The following is a 21,180-nucleotide window of genomic DNA, read 5'->3' as shown; positions in this document are numbered from 1 at the left end:
AAATGATAAAAATTGTCTGTGTACAGTCACCACTAGACGTAATCAAGGAGAGTCCTTCATACAATTTATATAATGAACTTTAAAGTGTAGCTAAATGTTCGACAAACTTCCGACATGTCATAGTGACATGTCAGAACTTTGGATTGGTGGGGGTCCGAGCACTGAGACCCCCACCAATCGCTACAACGAAGCAGCTGAAGCCCTCGTGTGAGCACTGAGCTGCTTCGTTTCTGTTCGGCTTTTTCCGGAGACTTTCTATTGAGCCCGTACACAATACATTTATTTCCGGAAAAAAGGCGAACATACACGAAGCAGCTGAGCGCTCACACGATCACTTCAGCTGCTTCGTTCTAGCGATTGGTGGGGGTCTCAGTTCTCAAACCCCCACTAATACAAACTTCTGACATGTCTCTATGACATGTCAGAAGTTTGTCGAACGTTTAGCTACACTTTAAGTTAAAATCCAGGCAAAAGAAATCAAAATTACGCTTTTCACCAGTAACATAAGTGTCACCATTCCAGAGATCCTCTACTATTCTCTCCTAGGCCGTAGCTGAAACCTGTGCTGACCATGACCACTGAGCTACACTGGTATTAGCCACATGGAAGAAAGTATAGGAAGGGCTACAACTGCCAACAACTGTTGGTAAAGGGCAAGTGACAAAGTGTGGCCAATGTAATAGGGATTTTAATATTCCATCCTGCCTCTCTATTTCCGGGCAGCCACACTGTTCTGCACATGCGTTGCCCGGCATCCCTGCCATCCCTGCCGCAACACTCAATGTCGAGGCAGCTGGTGAGGAGAAGAGACGGTGCTGGAGGTTGGATGGATATGTACGTGACAGGCAAGAAGTATGTCCACTCGTACTGATTTGCTGCAGAAAATGTCCACAGAAAATCCTGCAAAAAAAATCCCCCAAAAAAACACTATACTCACTTTTTCTTTGTGCTCCCGTGGCCTGGATTTCTCCCAGATGGTCTCTGACTGTACAGAGATGGACGGGCAACCAGGGAAGGGTTGCCACGAGAGGTGAGTATAGTTTTGTTTTTTTAATTGTACTTATTTTTGTAATGATGGGGGTAGGGAAACAGACAAGTGAGCCCTAATCTACCCGCCACTCAGTCCCTGCCTACTTGCAACGACCTGCCCTAGGCGATGGTGTACAACTGGGCGACGGTCCCTACGCTCAGTAAGTGCACGACAGACAAACAGACAAGGGTACACAAAGCTAAGGGAAATGGGGCAGTTGCCCACGGCAACACCGTGAGCAACAAGAGTGGTGAACGAGCCGAGTCAAACCAGGAGTGTACGAGGTACCAAACGCAGAGCAGGAGAGTAGTGAACAAGCCGAGTCAAACCAGGAGTGTACGTGGTACCAAACGCAGAGCAGGAGAGTAGTCAGTAAGCCAGGATCAGTATGAAGCAGGGTCAAATAGTTCAAGAAGCTGCAGCAGGGCCAGGAAACCAAACGAGAAGAATCGCAAGCAAGGAGGAACAGGAAAGGCAGGTATAAATAGACAGAGGGCGGGAGCTAGCTCCGTCTGACCAGGCTGTGATAGGCTCTCCCACTCCTAAGCCTGCCATCTTGAGTGGTGGAAGATGGAGTCAGTCTCACAGACATAGAAGCAGGTGCAGACTGATTACCTATGGGCGTTGACACAGAAGCTGTGCCTGGCAGATCCTTTACAATTTTAATCTTATTCTACTACCTGGACTTTTGCTGTGCGATCTGCCGGTAATTCACAGCACAATGCACTACAATTTGGTTTTGTTACAGATTTTTACTGCCCTATTGAGATCAATGGGGAAGATTCACAACAAAACCACCAGGTAATCCGTGACAGGAATTGACATGCTGCAGATTTAAAACTCCGCACAGCTGGTCAGTGTATGGATGAGATTGATTCAAATTTCATCTACTCTGCTACTACTGTATTCCACTGTGGATGTTCTGACCGCAAATCCGGCCAGAAAATCTGCACCATTTCTGCTATGTCTGAACGTTACATGTACAATTAAAATATCTCATCCTTATACGGCTGTGGCCTTGGATTTCTCCGACCTTTTTTCCTTTTTACTGAACGTTTCCATAGGGTTAGATGATAAAATTCGGGTTGGATTCAGCCACCACTAGAGGGAGCATAGGAGCCTACCGTATACAGTTTTATTATTGAGGTCAAGTCATAAATATTATGCAGAAATCTAAACTTCCTGAAGTGGGGGAACAGACAGGCAGAATTTTATCATTTAACTCTATGCCGATGTAGGGGATTTGGAGCTCGTTTTCTTTTTTTTATCCGCACAGAAGTTTGCCACTATTAAGATTAAAAAACAAAATTATTGTAATTTTTATCTTTCACATCGAAACAACTTGCAGAAATTGGGAAAAAAATAAAAGATGAAATTGTGCTGAAATTGTATTTTTCTGAGATGTGTAGCCTATTTTGGGACCTGTGACGATGGCTGTTCTTCTAGATTCAGAACTTCCAGTCAGTCTTAAATGTAACAGACTATAGAGGAATCCCTGGGCCTCAGACAGCTGAAATGCAATATCCACATTTATAATTAGGCATGTGGCAGAGGCTAAAGGTAGCTCTTTCACAGTACATATGTCATTTTTCCTTTTACATTTAAAGAAAATTATATTACACGATTATAAAAACTCATTGTATGGCTGGACCAGTACTAATGGGTTATTACTGACTTAGGGCTCGTGTACACTCTGTAATACAGAGCTATGTTGTACAGATCCGTTACATGGTGCCCATAGACTTCTATTGGCCCATACTGAGCTGGGATGAGGGGGGCTGGAGTAGTTTGATGATGCTGTATGTGTTGGAGTATGATGAATTATTTCCTTTAGTGCATTTGTAAGGATTTGCTACATTTTGTTCAGGAATAGGCGTTCACTGTGTAACCAGATCCCACCGTAACCAATCAGTGCTTCCCTGTAATATATATGAACAAGGGGATAGAAAGAAGGTTGGATCTTTTTAAGGCGCTGCTGCGTGGTACGGTCGAATAAATGGCAAACAGATTGTTTTGGAGACAGAATCTGTTTTTATTAAAGAAATAAGTGGCTACGCGTTTCGACGCTGCACTAGCGTCTTCCTCAGGCGTGAGGAAGCCGCTAGTGCAGCGTCGAAACGCGTAGCCACTTATTTCTTTAATAAAAACAGATTCTATCTCCAAAACAATCTGTTTGCCATTTATTCGACCGTACCACGCAGGAGCGCCTTAAAAAGATCCAACCTTCTTTCTATCCACTTGTTCATCTCGTCAAGCGGTTACCTATACGGTAACCGGCCTGGATCTGGCAGCAGCACTTGTGGATTTATATCGTGACTTAAACCTTTGTCATCAGGTGAGCATGGTACATTCTCAATCTCTTACCTGCTTAACCAACTGACCTACACTATGTGGCGCCGTGTTTTTTGCTCTTTTTCTCACTGTAATATGAGAGGGGAGAGATGGAGCTGGAAGAGGTGCTGCAGGTGCTTGCAGACTCTACTTCGGATGTGTGAGAACTGCACATGTATACATTCCGCCCAATGATTGAATCCCCATTCATAGGACATTTTATGGTAACGCCACTCACTGCGGCTCTGACCCGTCCATGTTCGGCGCAGCTGTCAAATAGCCTGTTAATGGCAGCGCGTTGTTGCAGTCCTTTCCCTGCAAAATCGTGCGACCATTAATTAATACATCCTTCATGGCCACAAGATTTTACAGGTAAAGGGCCGTTTTAATTGCACGGCCATTGACAGACTATTTGACAGCTATACTATTTGCTGCCGGCACGGTTCTTGGCTGCATCGCCGGGTCAGTGCCGCTCCCTGTGGCCTTACCCTAAAGCCCCGCTCTGATCCGCCCACAAACGCCTACAAAACCTCCCAAGATCTCCTATTTTGCGGCTCATTTGCATAAGCACTACTCCCTTTTAGGTCCCTTTTGCAGAACAATCTCTTGAAAAACGGGACGGTTGGGAAGTATTCATGTGTGTGTAGGGCATTGGGAATTGGAGGGAAATGGGGCAATTTAATGAATAATAGTCAATCTGGACTGCATTCTGCATTCTGAAACCCCTGTTTTGTGCATTGAGCTGTTTTCCCGACCCTGGCTTTATCCGATACCTCTGTGTGTGTTTATGTATAGAATTGTGGCATTCTTCAATGCATGCTATAGTTTGTTTTTTACTTGAAACATTGATTCTAGGGTAGAATAAGGTACCATAAGGTGTCACTCTAATAATAAAGATCTGTAAGAACTTTGTGTACCATTACTCATTAGCATTTCAACACATTAGTGGGCCAAGTACAAAGAAGTCATGAGTGTGCTTCCACTTTCTGGTAAGAGGTAAAATAATAACCTCATAGTGCCCCCCACACAGAAAAATACACCCATTGTGCCCCCAACATTGTATCATGCCCCACAGTCCCCCCTATGCAGTGTAATGCCCCATAGTGCCCCCCCACACACACACACAATATATAATTCTTCCATAATGCTCCACCATAGTTTTCAACTCTATCCGGGTCCCGTTGACATGGATATAGTTATAAATGGTGCCGCTGCCAGGGTGCAAATGCACTATTTTCCCTATGGTTAAAGCGGCCCTGCCGTGACACCATGTACCGTAACACAGGGTTGAATAAGGTGTAAATGAAGTCATTGCCTACAGATGTGTTTTAGGTGCTTCCCAGGACAGGTGACAAAAATAATAATACAAAAAAATAAATAAAATAAGAACAGGCCTTGAATATATATGTAAAGGATCTGCCAGGCACAGCTTCTGTGTCAACGCCCATAGGTAATCAGTCTGCACCTGCTTCTATGTCTGTGAGACTGACTCCATCTTCCACCACTCAGGATGGCAGGCTTAGGAGTGGGAGAGCCTATCACAGCCTGGCCAGACGGAGCTAGCTCCCGCCCTCTGTCTATTTATACCTGCCTTTCCTGTTCCTCCTTGCTTGTGATTCTTCTCGTTTTGGTTTCCTGGCCCTGCTGCAGCTTCTGAACTATTTGACCCTGCTTCATACTGACCCTGGCTTACTGACTACTCTCCTGCTCTGCGTTTGGTACCTCATACACTCCTGGTTTGACTCGGCTCATTCACCACTCTTGTTGTTCACGGTGTTGCCGTGGTCAACTGCCCCATTTCCCTTTGCTTCTGTGTACCCTTGTCTGTTTGTCTGTCGTGCACTTATTGAGCGTAGGGACCGTCGCCCAGTTGTACCCCGTCGCCTAGGGCGGGTCGTTGCAATTAGGCAGGGACTGAGTGGCGGGTAGATTAGGGCTCACTTGTCTGTTTCCCTACCCCCATCATTACAGTATAACCCCAGAGAAGAACATTACTCCTCCAAAAATACAAAGCTGGTTTTATCATCGTTTAATAAAAACACAAATGAGAAGTATTCCTGTGTTATTCATGTATTCATATTATCTATTATTAGGACGTAGATGACGATCAAATTTCATTGAAGTAATTTTAATGCAGAAATACAGATAATTCTAAACGCACCACAACTTTCTCTCTCCACTGTACGACTGGAATACTAAATCCTCATCCTAAATCCACTATGTTATAATGCAACATTTGTCTCCTCATTGGCTTCTTTATATTTCCTGGAGCTTTGTATTTTTATTAATAATTAATTTTGTATATTCAGTGAAAAACAGCTGTCCAAATTCCTAAAGTCAGACTGTCAAATTGAGGAATTGGTTATCAATACTGAATGTACGGCAGAAAGCGAATATCTGTCTCGGAATAGAATTCTAATACTATTTAAAACTGGAGAAACATAGAGTGGCTTCTGCCTCGTGTCTGTGTTTTCTTATGAATGTGCTGAACACAACAGGCTTCTGAATTCAGTAGTGAAAATGTTAATATTTCACATATGGAAAATTGACATTTTTCTCTGCACAGCAAGAATTTTATCCTTCTCACCTTCTTAAAAGCATTTTCATTCAGTCAAGGCTTCTTCAAGCAGCAAGTAAGATTTAAAATGAAGACTGCCGAAGAAAATTGTGCAAAAAAGAAAAAAAAAAAAGTATTTTCTTTGAATTTCACAAGGTTATTTATAAACAGAGATTGAAGAATCAAGTAAGAACGCGTTTCTATTATGCCTCCCCCGACAAGTATTGGTTGGTGGCTTTGTGTGGTGTCTTGGCTTGTCTTAGGTTGTTGCCAAGCTACAAATATTTGTCACTTTTCTAAATATTCTTTTAGATTTTTTGTCCTGTGTCTTGTCACTACACCTCATATGCAAAGGAACTTTATAACAAATTGGGACTTCAAGTAGATCCATCAACATACAAAATGGAAACAAGCCATAAAAGGAGTCTATGAAAGTTGTGAGTCATGATGAGGAATGCTGTTGACTTTTTTCCATCAGCCAATGAGGAGGCTGCCGTTACATAGGAATTTGGGATAATCCAGTTAATATCGACGATGTGATCAATATTAACTGGATCCTGTGTGCCAGAGACACGTAGGACCCGCTTTCAGCCCAGCCGTCAGTTCAGCTTCAGAGCGATGCAGCTTCTATGTACACAGGATACATAGCAGCTGTATGGTAAAAAGTAAAAAAATGTTTTAATAAAAGTCAATTTGAAATTGATAAAAAAAAACAAATAACACATTGATTTAATACATTTTGTTAATTTTTTTTTCCAAAGGTGTACATAGCCTTTAAGGGCTCATTCGAGTGGTTCTATTTATGGTCCTAATTCTAACCTGAATTTAGTTTTTTCAAAAACGGGTCTGGAAAAAGGAAAAAAGCTTTATTTAATTTGTGGAAACGGCAAAATTGCTGCTAATAGTCTGTGTAGATCAGGGATCTCAAACTCGGCCAGGTAAATGGGCCACACATAGAAAAAATTTGAAGTTGACAGACCGCATTACTTTAAAATTTGATACAATACAAAATTGTTGTTAATTACGTATTTGAACTACATTATTACTATAATAATACTACATTACTATAATAATACTACATTACTATAATACTACATTACTATAATAAAAATAATTCTACATTACTATAATAAAAATAATTCTACATTACTATAATAAAAATAACAATACTATATTACTATAATAACAATACTACATTACTATAATACCACATTACTATAATACTACATTACTAAAATACTATAATAATACCACATTACTATAACAATACTACAATAACAATACTACATTACTATAATACTACATTACTATAATTATACTACATTACTAATACTACATTGCTATAAGAATACTACATTACTATAACTATACTACATTACTATAACAATACTACATTACTATATAAATACTACATTACTATAATAATACTACATTACTATAACAATACTACATTACTATAATAATAATACATTACTATAATACCACATTACTATAACAATACTACATTACTACAATAACAATACTACATTACTATAATTATACTACATTACTAATACTACATTGCTATAAGAATACTACATTACTATAACTATACTACATTACTATAACAATACTACATTACTATAACTATACTACATTACTATAATAATAGCGCTAGGTTTAAACTTAATGGAAATTAGCGAGTTTACTCCACGTGCTTATTTTAACAATCCAGTTTTCCAGTTTAAGTGACGCTAAATGCAGTCTGGCGGCTCAGTTGGCAGCGTTTGTCAAGATTGGGCAGCCCTTCTTAGATAGTGCCACAATGCCCTCTGTAGATAATGACACACTGCCCTCTGTAGTTACTGCTACATTGCCCTCTGTAGATAATGCCACCCCCCATGGATAGCGCCATTGGGACTGCCTCTAGGAGTGCAATCACCAGCCAGAGCATAGCCCAGGAATTCCGCTCCTAGAGAAAACCCCTGATGTCACTGTCCATATATGGACAGTGACATCAGGGGCTACCCCTGGAGCGTAATCCCCTGCCAGAGCACCGGCAACGCTCAAGTAGCGCTGTGCCTGGGGAGTCCTTGGCGAGTGGAGGAGCTCCCTCTGCTCCTCTGCTCTGTGTTAATGCTGAAGCAGGGAGCTCACGGTTCCTTGCTTCAGCATTGGGTTCAACTGTTTCTGTGACGCAGTTACGGGTTGACAGCAGGATATACCCCCAGCGCCCGGGACACCGCCCAGAATCCAGGACTGTCCTGCTGAATCTGGGACGGATAGGGAGGTATGGGCCCCTGGGGGAATGTAGCGCTATCTACAAGGGGGTGTGGGGTGATATCTACAGGGGGCTATGTGGCCATTGCTCACCCACCACCAACGATACAGCGTGGGAATGGGACTGCGCTCCTTTATGAAGTCATGAAGGAGCGCCGGCGCATTCCTCCTTCGGGCTGCTCTCTCCTTTTCCGAGGGAGCTACGGTCCCCCACGGGCCGCAGATGACAGCCTCAGGGACTGCGTGTTTGAGACCCAGGGGGCCATAGACGGTGGGTCGGCAACCTTTTAATATCAACTAGTTCTTATCTATTCTATTCAGCAAATTCTCTACTTGCTATAGAAAGCTTTTCCAAAATGTTCCAGTTTCAGCAAATAAATGTTGTTCTTTGTATTTACTAAAAGGTCTAAAAAAAAAAATTTATTTTCCGTATAAATTCGTCATGGTTTTCATGATTTTTGCTTACTGTAAATTAACAGGAATCTGTATTGTTTACTTCTAGAGGATTTAATCCTGTCCTGGTCATGTGTTGGATACACAGGAGCGCGGCTCGTTACACGGCAGAGCTGTGTCTTCTAACGAGCCGTGCACATGTCTGTTCGTCACATCGCCTAGAAGTAAACAAGGAAGGTTGTTTATTGAATGACAGCAAGCAGAGATCTTGAAAACAGGCAGAAATTGCTTCAAAAAGTATATTGGAAATTGTATCATTTTTCAGTATTCAGAGAATAACCTTTATTTACTCAAATTTGAATAACCCTTTAACCCCTTAACGTTATTTGGTGTAACTGTACATCATAGTGTTACTGGATGGGGAATGCTTGAAAAATGAAACCCAAAAAACAATAAAGGAATGGTTGTTGTTTTTTTTCTATTTCACCCCTCCAAAATGTTTTTTTCCGTTTTTATGTACGATATATGGTACCAAAAAACTGCAAAAAATAAGCTGTCATGCGGCTATGTTGATGAAAAATTAAAAAAAAAAATGGCTTTTGGAATGTGGGAAGGAATAATTGAAAATGAAAAAAATGTAAAATGGCTGCGGTGACAAGGGGTTAATGAGCAATGTGCCTAGTTATGGAGAGATACAATGTACAGCCCTACATTGATATGACCATACAAATTTACCATTTAGTAATCTAAGGCGGCTCGATAACAAGCCCATTGGGATTTTATAGTATTTTTCAGTGGCCTGTATCTTTAATGATCGTTTTTCTATTTGGTATTATTTATTTTTTATCATATTATTTATAAAGTAATAATTACTGTTTAGTATTAGGAGCAAAGTCGGAACCAAAAATACAATAGTGTCTTAAAGATATACTGTATCGCTTCATGTTATCTGCACCTGTTCTACAATGGCAACTGGAATGTAAATGACATCAGGACTCCTGTGCAATCCTACTACATAAATATATTTTTACCACTCCTTCCTCTCGCTGTGCAGCACCCAGCTATAAATAACCCACCTTGGAAATACGCTTCTCGGACTCGGTACCAAAATTTGTGCTCTGGTGCTATTTTGAGCCTGCAGAAACTAAATCATCCTTAGTGCTCGTAGAAAACAGGCAGCATCAGCGGCTCACACATAAATAACCCAGAGATTTACAATTCGATGGATGGAAGGACGCGTGAACCATACAATGCAAGAACTCAAACTGTAAATGGCTTCTTAATAAACTGAATTTCTAGGCGCCGCGCACACGTTCATATTTTTTTTTGTACTCCGTAAAATTGGTTGGAAACAAGGTCAGTAGAATTTGTCACATTGCAGTCCTCAGTTTAGAGTTTTTAGATTTTTTTTAAATTATTTTTAAGGCATTAGGGGGGTGGGGTTGATATGAAATTTCTGCATAACAGTAACATTTGTGTGTAATACTAAGGACCCGGTTCTTATGTTTCATTTAAATAAAAAGGACCAGCCTCCGTCTGGATTTCCATTACTCTATTCTTTTATTTTTGACAGCAAGAATAGCACTTTCTGCAACACTATTCTAGCCGTCAAAAATCCAGGATCCATGCCGGAAACCCTGAAGGAACCCCCAATGAACCCTAATAAAGTCAATGGATACCGCATAGCTGTCATGACTACATTATAAATAGAAGGCATGACGCTAGTGTGAACAGAGCTTTTGATTGTTACCTTCCATAAGCAATGTTCGCATTAGCGTTATAGCTTCCATTCTTAATGGAGCCATGACTGCTTTGACGGATCCGTTTTTAAACAGATCCAAAGGAATCCTGACGGATCTTATTGACTTATATGGGGTCAATACATCAGTTCTGTTTGGTTTCCATTTCATTTTACAAGTACTTATGCAGATTACGCAATTCTTGCTGTAAAAAATCACTAGAAACCCGACACAATTGAAGCCGGTGTCAACAGAGCCTTACATGTTCCGTTTCTTTTTGGATAGACTCAAAATGTAAAAATATGCTCCTTCCCACCCTATGACATCAGTTCTCCCCCCTCCAAGATCTACAGCTATGTTCAATTCTAGTTTTTCTATGCAGGAGTTATGCCATAGTCAGCATTATAGTACTGCGGGTCACATTCTATTGCTTGTTTACACAAGCCAGTGTTCTCCAACCGGCATGCCATGCTGAGAGTTGTAGTTTTGCAACAGCTGAAGGGTTACAGGAGAAGCGCTATATATAGTGGTTGTCTGCAAAGCATTGATCCTAGATTTACAATGGTTGTTCATTGGCTAAATTGGGGGCTAGTGGGCTTACCAGGAGGGATCCCTTTTTGGTTTTACCACGCGCCCCTTCTTCTTTAATGTACTTGTTTTTATATATATATATATATATATATATATATATATATATATATATATATATATACAGTGAAGGAAATAAGTATTTGATCCCTTGCTGATTTTGTAAGTTTGCCCACTGTCAAAGACATGAACAGTCTAGAATTTTTAGGCTAGGTTCATTTTACCAGTGAGAGATAGATTATATAAAAAAAAAAAAACTGAAAATCACATAGTCAAAATTATATATATTTATTTGCATTTTGCACAGAGAAATAAGTATTTGATCCCTTTGGCAAACAAGACTTAATACTTAGTGGCAAAACCCTTGTTGGCAAGCACAGCAGTCAGACGTTTTTTGTAGTTGATGATGAGGTTTGCACACATGTTAGATGGAATTTTGGCCCACTCCTCTTTGCAGATCATCTGTAAATCATTAAGATTTCTAGGCTGTCGCTTGGCAACTCAGATCTTCAGCTCCCTCCATAAGTTTTCGATGGGATTAAGGTCTGGAGACTGGCTAGGCCACTCCATGACCTTATTGGCTTCTTTTTGAGCCACTCCTTTGTTGCCTTGGCTGTATGTTTCGGGTCATTGTCATGCTGGAAGACCCAGACACGAGCCATTTTAAATGTCCTGGTGAAGGGAAGGAGGTTGTCACTCAGGATTTGACGGTACATGGCTCCATCCATTCTCCCATTGATTAGGTGAAGTAGTCCTGTACCCTTAGCAGAGACACACCCCCAAAACATAATGTTTCCACCTCCATGCTTGACAGTGGGGACGGTGTTCTTTGGGTCATAGGCAGCATTTCTCTTCCTCCAAACACGGCGAGTTGAGTGAATGCCAAAGAGCTAAATTTCAGTCTCATCTGACCACAGCACCTTCTCCCAATCACTCTCAGAATCATCCAGATGTTCATTTGCAAACTTCAGACGGGCCTGTACATGTGCCTTCTTGAGCAGGGGGACCTTGCGGGCACTGCAGGATTTTAATCCATTACGGCATAATGTGTTACCAATGGTTTTCTTGGTATCTGTGGTCCCAGCTGCCTTGAGATCATTAACAAATTCCCCCGTGTAGTTTTCGGCTGAGCTCTCACCTTCCTCAGGATCAAGGATACCCCACGAGGTGAGATTTTGCCTGGAGCCCCAGATCGATGTCGATTGACAGTCATTTTGTATGTCTTCCATTTTCTTACTATTGCACCAACAGTTGTCTCCTTCTCACCCAGCGTCTTACTTATGGTTTTGTAGCCCATTCCAGCCTTGTGCAGGTCTATGATCTTGTCCCTGACATCCTTAGAAAGCTCTTTGGTCTTGCCAATGTTGTAGAGGTTAGAGTCAGACTGATTCATTGAGTCTGTGGACAGGAGTCTTTTATACAGGTGACCATGTAAGAGCTGTCTTTAATGCAGGCACCAAGTTGATTTGGAGCGTGTAACTGGTCTGGAGGAGGCTGAACTCTTAATGGTTGGTAGGGGATCAAATACTTATTTCTCTGTGCACAATGCAAATAAATATATATAATTTTGACTATGTGATTTTCTGTTTTTTTTTTTAAATATAATCTATCTCTCACTGGTAAAATTAACCTAGCCTAAAAATTCTAGACTGTTCATGTCTTTGACAGTGGGCAAACTTACAAAATCAGCAAGGGATCAAATACTTATTTCCTTCACTGTATGTATGTACGTACGTGTATGTATGTATGTATATATATATATATATATATATATATATATATATATATATATAAAAAAAAAATTTCAGTATTGTATTACATAATAACTACCCCCGCTATAGTCTCTAACCTTAGTTTTCTAAATTATTACATCTGATGTTTCCATGTCTGATACAGTGAATCAATTAGAGGATCATTTAATAACATTGCTGAAAGGTGCAAAACAGTATTTAACACCATAGTGACCAGACTTCTGCCTTCATGTGTCATGCATGGATTTTGCATTTATTATTTGGTGATAAGACAACAGACACGCTGTTAATCCAAATCACTACATTACCTAGAAACAACTTTTTTTCTGATGTCAAAGCTATTTCTAATTCATTAACCAACAAGTTAAAGACTATGTACACATTCGCACCAATTTTGGCAAAATTGCCTTCGCCATTCGTCATTGACTATAATGGCCAACCATATTACTGGCCAGAAATAGCTGTAATGCCGGCGGTGGGTGCCGTTCCTGGTAGCAATCCTCACCACTGGATTGCTCACCTCCCCGCTGGCGTCCTGTGGCTTCTGTGTGTTGGAGTTCCGTGACCGCCAACATGCTATCTCTCCCTGGCGGTTCTGGATGCTGAGGTGCCTCTCCTCACCGCCACTCTCCTGCACAATGTCCCATAGGGCGCGTGCTCCCTTGCCAGTTCTTAAAGGATCAGCGCGCACATTCACTATCTCCCCCAACCAATCCCAGAGGCCCAGTGCCTTCCTAAAGCAGCCTCACTGAACACCTGGTGCCTGAAGAACTTTGGTGCAACTTCCTGCACAGGTTCCATCCAAATCCTGTTACCCGTTACCAGTCTGTATCCTGCTACCTGCTACCAGTCCGTATCTTGTTACCTGCTACCAGTCTGTATCTTGCTACCCGATATGGACCCGTGGCCTACTACATGTTGGCAACCTGTATCCTGCTGCCAGCCTGAGACCGACTACCTTCTATGTACTGTGACCTCTGACCTATACCTGCCTCCTCATCTGCCTATGCCTGAATCCAAGGTGTACTTCACCGTTGCCTCCTGGTACTGAGAGCCAGCTGTTACTCACACCGATACCACCACAAGAGGTAGCGACCTGGTAGTCTCCCTGCAGCGAAGTCCAGAACAAGAACTGCAGTTACTCTGGATCCCCAAAAATGTCAAGACCACAGTGTTTACTATCCCCCTATGAGGTCTGAAAATGGCAGCCACATTTATTGGCAACAACACCACCATCCAAGGGTTGTCCAAACGCATCTCTGAGCAGTTCACTGCCATGTTTCGTTAAAGGATGAATACTGGGGAGGCTGCCTAGACAACGATCCTAGAGGGGAACAAAGTCAAATCGGTTGAGCAGCATGGGTCCAAAACCCACTGATTATTACAACAGCTGAGCGAAGCCAACAAATTATGAAGTGCCACATTGCTTTCCTAACACTTTGTTCTAGTGATTGGCGGAGAAACACCAATGTGACATTGGTGGCATAACCTACAGATATGCCACTATGTCTTTGATGAGATGACGAAGGAAACCATTTAATAAAAATGTATGCATGGCATCAGAATTTGTCACTATGACCCTATTGATAAATCTGCCCCACTTAAAAAGAATAACCCACTTAGATGCAGCTATATTTGTAGATGCTCATTTTCATGATGCCAAAATAATGAAATACCAGTTATAGATTCCAGTGTTGCTTGTTATAGACAGGGGATGGGGAAACTCTCACCAGACTTCGAAGTAACCTGACAGCAATAATACATTAATATTATCCTTTTCTTCCACTCTGATAAAGAATCTGACAATTGTGTCTGACCAGAATTCCAAAGAATATTAATTCCCAAGAAGTAGCTTGGCAAATGATAAATTGCAGGGAATTTGTTGATGACTTTCTCGCGTTTTGGAGAGGATGTGGTCAGATATGGTTTCTAATGTATATCCACTGGGAATCCCCTAAAATAAATCGTAACTTGCATTGTATCTTTGGATTATTTCCTGGGACCTTTAATGAACACTCTTGGGTCTTCCTGATGAGGTAGCGACCAAGACGAATTGTTACATCACCCTCATTTACTTACATGCGCTCTCAAAACCTTCTGATATTTTGTAGTTTTTTTATTTCTATCTTTGTGCATTATGAATGGTTTACGATTATATATATATATATATATATATATATATAACTAGTTGTTTCGTATTACAATACCCAACATGTTTTTCCTTTTTATTAAACAGATGAAAACGGACGAGTCTTGAGAATCAGTGCTGGAATAAAACATATACCGTCTGCGAAATCTCAAGCTACCAACATTTTGGAGTTAATTGAAGATTTTGAAGACAAGCCAATCCAGACACCATTGTATGTACATTTACTATCTGACCCAAAATTAATTAATGGTGATAAATGATGAAGAATTATTATGTTGTGTGTTAAAGGAACACTGTGCAAAACTGATACACTGTTATGTCTGGTGCAGGGCCTGAAGGGGGCGGAGCATGACAAACTATTTTTCTTCTCTTCCACCATCCCCTCAGGCACCAGACATAAAATAGTGTATCAGTTTTGCACACCGTGTTCCTTTTTTCATTAAACAGAGGCCCTTAAATAGTTAACCCAGTAAGTGTCCACTGTAGAGCCTCCCCAAAAAAAAAACTGCCTGCCCATCACATACACTGTCACTAGTTATTAATTACGAAATGGCTGGCCAATATTCTGGTAGTTAAATTACCTTACACAGCCCCTACTAAGGGTCCTTTTATACCGGCAGATTTCAGCCGTTGAACGAGTAGCGATCGACAATGTAGCACGTAGATTAGCGCTCGTTTAGCTCCACGCACATGGAACAATTATTGTACTTCATGGGGGCGATCTTTCGTTCCCATACAGTTTGCACCATTGTCGGCAGCACATCCCAGTTTACAAATATGCGGTAAGATGGCCAACCAGCGTTTGCACATTTTTTTTTGGCTTTTATATTAAAGGGGTTGTCTATAGTGATACAACCCCTTTTTATACAATAATTCTAGATCTGTTGCTAGTTGAAGGGGTTGTCTGGTTAGACATAAGGGGGTGTATGGCTGTAATAGACGGGAGTTCTCTATTAGCCAGAAGGTAGGCCACTACAAGGAGCAGCTCTACCTCTGAAGAACTTGTCCCATTCATGCCATACACGGACGGTGCATTAAGGACCAGTGAGGACCCTGAACAGCTGATTACGGGGGTCCTGGGATCCCTGTGAAGTCTCCTGTTTCTTAAACTGTACCTACGGTTTTGTTTTTTTAAATAAAAATGAACTATGAAAAATTTGTATATTAAAACCCCTTTAGTGTTTTAAAACAGTTGAAATCGCCAAGTGGAGTTGCGTAGTATCGTAGAATTACATGTAGACCATTCAATGAATGGTTGACCATGTAATAAGTGGCCAGGCCAAGTCCACCAGAGCAAGAGTCACTCTATGGCTAGATTCACACAAGCATGTCCGTTTTGCGCACATAAAAAACGCAGGGTTTTTCATGCGTTGCAGCTCTGTGTGCCATCAGTGTGTGTTCCGTGTGGCATCACTTCTTGATGTCAGTGTTGGTGCACATTTTTTTCTCTGCATTTCTTTAGCAGCTGGTGCGTGAATCACAGACAGCACACGGAAGACATCCGTATGCTGTCCGTGATTTTCGCGCACCCATTGACTTCAATAGCTGCGTGGTGTGCAAAAACACACCAAAGTAGGACATGCAGTGAGTTTCACGCAACGGACATATGCTGTGTGAAAAACAACGCATGTCTGAATATCCCCATTAAATTGCATAGGTCCGTGTGACGCCCGTTGTTTTAACTGCCATCACACGGACGTATTCAACGTTCGTGTGAATAAGGCCTATGTTAGTGGCTTTCCAATCTGCCTAGTAGCCCCTCTATGTCATCCATTTGCCCTAATATGACACATAGGAACAACGATCTAAGAGGTCTCTGTTTGTTGTCTCTTCTTTGGTTCTATACCCTCCTCCGTGCCCGTGTAACTGCAGGCATGCTCTTAAAACAAGTGCTCTCTATAGAAACCTAAGTGCAGTTTATCAACTGCGACTCCTGGAAATGAAACAAGTGCTTATAGACCTAAAATGTTGAAGCATTTTTCAAAGAAGCGTTCATGCTTTTAACAGGAGGTTTGTTTGCACTGACATTCACTGTTATTTGTCATTTCTAAGAGTATGAAAATAACTATGATGTGTAGAATGTGGGTAGGAGCTTTGATGTAAAATGCTACCTGAGTGGAGATTTTGTCAACGTGTAGGCGATACATGTGAATTTATTTTTCCTACGGTTAATGTAAGCGTTGTTTATTCACAGTGGTTATGAATGTATAAATTATCCTATGTCATATCTAACTGAAGAAAAGCAACCACAAGACAGAAGTGATCCATCATTAATGAAACATACTGAAATGGAGTCATCTAGGGCCCAGCAGCCCCTGTCTTCAGACCCGGATTTACTCCTCGAGACTGGAGGAGAACCTTCCAATAGGCATGATGGTGAGTGATCCAAAAAAACGGATCAACTTTTTGTTTCAGTTATCTTAATTTGTTGTACAATAATATGGATGAACTAAAAAAACCTTCAGATTTGGCTAAATGTCAGATTTTTGCTCTTGTCAGAATATAGCCGTCCTGGCAATCAAAATTAATGCAGCGGGTCCAGCTTCCTAATCCCTGGTGACCAGTTGTAGTCCAATGAATGGGCGACCATGTAATAGAAAGTTGCATTAAGTCTGCCAGAACAGGGCCTGCTCTTTGCAGTGGCATTGTGCTGTGGCCCATCTTGTGTGGTCCCATTTGGAGGAATAATGTCCATATGCACTACTAGGATACATGGAAAGGGGTTTTAAGACACCCTCCCAGTTCTGGCAGTATGGACCACTGTAGATCCTGATCCATTTGATTTTCAGGGGCTTGAGCAAACATAATGTAGGTCTAGGCAGTTTTGGATTCATTCAGCTTCAGGGCTTGAATGGATATTAGTAACGTAATTGGATGGAAAAAGATCATTCTGCTTCATTTCCCTTCTCTCTTAGAGATTATATGTCACCAAAATGCTCTTTTTATTTGGTTTTGCACAAACCATAGTAGAATGATATAATAAATAATTCTTCACAATGAGAAGGTCATTGTTTTCATATAACTCCCATGTATATTCTGCCCATGTATATTCACCCTTTTAGAATACATCATTTGTCAGCTTCCTCCATAAGTTGATAGGCCTGTCACGTGTCCTCAAATTCACTTCTGTGCAATAGCCAATGGGATTGGTCAAAACCATTACTGAAGCTCCAGCCTTTAGATTCATTCAGAGATAGGAAAACTTTTTAGACTTATTCACTCCTAAGTAAATTTTCCTAAAACAGCTAAGCGGACGTCATGTAATTGGATCCCCCCAGGAGAATACATTGTACTATAACATAAATTATAACTGAAAAATGTGAAAGATGTTCTTAACAGCTGTCTTCTTTGATACAAGTTGGTCAGGGAACATATTTCAGGAGCACTCCTATTCACACTTTAATTAAAGGGGTTGTCCGAGATATCATCATATTTTCAAAACCCCCTTTAATGCTTGTAATTTATAAATGTAAATACATTTGTAATATACTTACATTTTCCAAAGTGGCCCCGTTTCCAGATCCTGCCGTGGGGAACTTGACGGGTGACGTCACTCTCTGCACTGGCTCTACCGCTTTGTTGATCTTGAATTCTTTGCCGGGTACACGACACATCACTTGTCACGTGGTGTATATCGGCTTGTTCTGTTGTAACACGCATGCGCGGCCCCTGCTGTTATCTCGAGAACAGCAGGGACCGCGAGAACAGCAGTGACAGCGCATGCGCGTTACGGGCTGTGAAGCAGAACAAGCCGATATACACCACGTGACAAGTGACGTGTCGTATACCCGGCATAGAATTCAAGATCAACAAATCGGCAGTGCCAGTGCAGAGAGTGACGTCACCAGTCAAGTTCCCCACGGCAGGATCTGGAAACGGGTCCACTTTGGAAAATGTAAGTATATTACAAATGTATTTACATTTATAAATTACATGCATTAAGGGGGTTTTTGAAAATATGATGATATCTCGGACAACCCCTTTAAGAAGCCTGACATTGGACTAGAATTTTTATTTTATTCAGGGGGATCCCGCAAATGTCAATGGGATTAGGTAACAATGTCTGCGGGTACTGCCTTACAACCCGCTGACCCCTCACAACAAAGATCCAACAGGTTTAATTATAAGAAGTCGGATTTTATTGTTTCACTCCAAGACAAGTGGCACCAGAGGTGTCTGGGTTGACAGCTGTCAGCCAAATGATCCTTCCACAGACAACTATATTATGCCTATTGCCAGCTTACTCCACGTTCACATCTGCGTTGGAGGCTCCATTAGGGGACTCTTGCAGATCCTGACGAAAATACGGAAACAATAGTTATGTAAAACCACAGACACCCTGACGGAAACTTGACAGAACCAATTAAAGTCAATAGGTTCCGTTTGGCACCGATGGTGTCCGTCGTACACCGAAACCGGCGCTTCTGGTATGTTGATTGTTCTGCTCCTCTGACGGAGCAGAACAACAGAAAGACTGACACAGATGTGAATGAGGCCTTCACTGTTAATTTTTGTGCAGTGTCCTCTCTAGTTCTTGTTTCTTTTATGTAAGTGTTTTATCAAACTAATTGTCTGTACTGCTGCTACTTTTCTGAATTGTTAGGCTTCGTTCACATTTGTGCTACGGTCCCGTTCCGACGTTCTGTCAGAACGGGACCCTGACTGACACAAACAGAGACCAAAGGTAGTCGACTACGCTATTGATTCCGTCAAAACAACGGAACCCCTGCACAACTGAGACAAATGGAAACTATTGGCATCGGATCCGTCACCATTGAAATCAATGAAACCTCTGGTTTCCTTTGTATCAGTCAGGGTCCCGTTCCGACGGAAAGCCCCAACGGAACGTCGGAACGGGACCCTAGTGCATATGTGAACGAAGCCTAAAGTTGTATGGAATATGTTGGGGCCATATAAATATACCATATTAAACCTGATGACAGTAAAATCTCTGGTCTTCCCATTCAGAATGTGAGGCAGAATCATATGGGGATTCTGCAGTCAGTCCCTCAGGCAGATCAGTTTGATCTCTGGCTACACTGCAGGCTGATTTTCTGGCCATAGGCACAGATTTATTTTTTTCCATTCAGCTAACCGTCTGATATTCTCTAGGACTCATCTTTCTAAAATGCTTGATTTTTTACGTTGTTATCTTTGTGTGACCAAAACTATTTTTAAGAATCTCCAACTAAGACATTTTACAGGTACTGTACAGAAAAGTGGGAACCAATTGGATAGGCTCTTAAAAAAGAGCTCTTTTGAGCTGTACGATTATGCTCTCTATGTATATTGTACCCAATATTTAATATGCGTTTATATACACTATTCAGTCATAAAATTAATCTCACTGACAGGTTAAGGGAATAACATTGATTATCCCATTACAATAGTGACTGTCATGGGTTGGGATATATTAGGCACAAGTGAACTGTCAAAAATGGGCAAGTGTAAGAATCTGAGCGACTTTGACAGGGGTCACATTGTGATAGACGACTTCGGTTAGAGCATCTCCAAAACGGCAGGTGTTGTGGAGTGTTCCCGGTATGTAGTGGTTAGTACCTACCAAAAGTGTTCCAAGGTAGGACAAATGGTGAATCGCCACCTGGGTGATGGATGCCCAAGACTCATTGTTGCACGTGTAGAGTGAAGACTAGCCCGTCTGGTACCGATCCCACAGAAGCGGTACTGTAGCACAAATTGTTGAAAAAGTTAATGCTCGCAATGGTAGAAAGGTGTCAGAACATGCAAAGAATTGCAGCATGCTAGGTTTGGAGCTTACCAGTAGACTTCTTCAGGCCCGACAGTACTATCGCAAAGTTTTGCTCATGGAGGTCATGATATCAACTGCCGGTTGTGATGTCATGTGATATTAGTACTGGAACATTGGGCCTATATCTTAACGCCAGGAGGAGATCAACATGTAAGTTTATATCTGCTTTCACTGAGAGCTGCATTATGTTGCATACAATATTTTGTAACATGGGAGTCTATGGGTGACGGAACATAGATAACTGCCTCTGATGCCCATAGGCTCCCATTTAAAAAAAAAGAATACACTTAACATATTTGTTCTTCTATTGGATGTCTGTTATATATACGTTTTTTTTAGGGGTGACGCATCGCATCTGTCTGAGGCATCCGTTGGAGGTATACTTTTTTTTTGCACGTTTGTCTTTCTTCTATCTTGCACCCTACATCTCGGGTTATGTCGGATTCAGAGAGAAAGTAAGGGAGGACATATCTGTACATATATGGGTCCGGTTTCATAAAGCAGTAATATGACCATATTTTAGGATCCGTAGCATGACTGCATAACCCGCCTCACTTATGGTTGTACTTAACTGAACTTAGATCACCCAGTAGGACCCACCAACAAACCACTC

At 41.4% G+C, this 21,180-nt stretch overlaps 1 protein-coding gene across 3 annotated transcripts in view; it reads left to right on the top strand.

Moving 5' to 3' along the window:
* Positions 1–21,180, top strand: part of MORN1 (MORN repeat containing 1) — a 261,533-nt gene that overhangs the window by 97,166 nt on the left and 143,187 nt on the right. For all 3 annotated transcript variants that reach the window (XR_012850962.1, XM_075840954.1, XM_075840955.1), the window contains exons 9-10: positions 14,885–15,008; positions 16,992–17,173. Coding sequence is in view for 2 of the 3 variants with exons in the window: in XM_075840954.1 (XP_075697069.1) it covers positions 14,885–15,008; positions 16,992–17,173 (306 nt within the window). In the remaining variant the exon portion in view is untranslated. The remainder of the gene's footprint in view (positions 1–14,884; positions 15,009–16,991; positions 17,174–21,180) is intronic.

The sequence above is a fragment of the Rhinoderma darwinii genome, chromosome 10, assembly GCF_050947455.1.
Source record: "Rhinoderma darwinii isolate aRhiDar2 chromosome 10, aRhiDar2.hap1, whole genome shotgun sequence".
NCBI lineage: Eukaryota > Metazoa > Chordata > Amphibia > Anura > Rhinodermatidae > Rhinoderma > Rhinoderma darwinii.
Note: the sequence above shows the minus strand (reverse complement) of the source record. Positions and strands in the feature narration are given on the sequence as shown.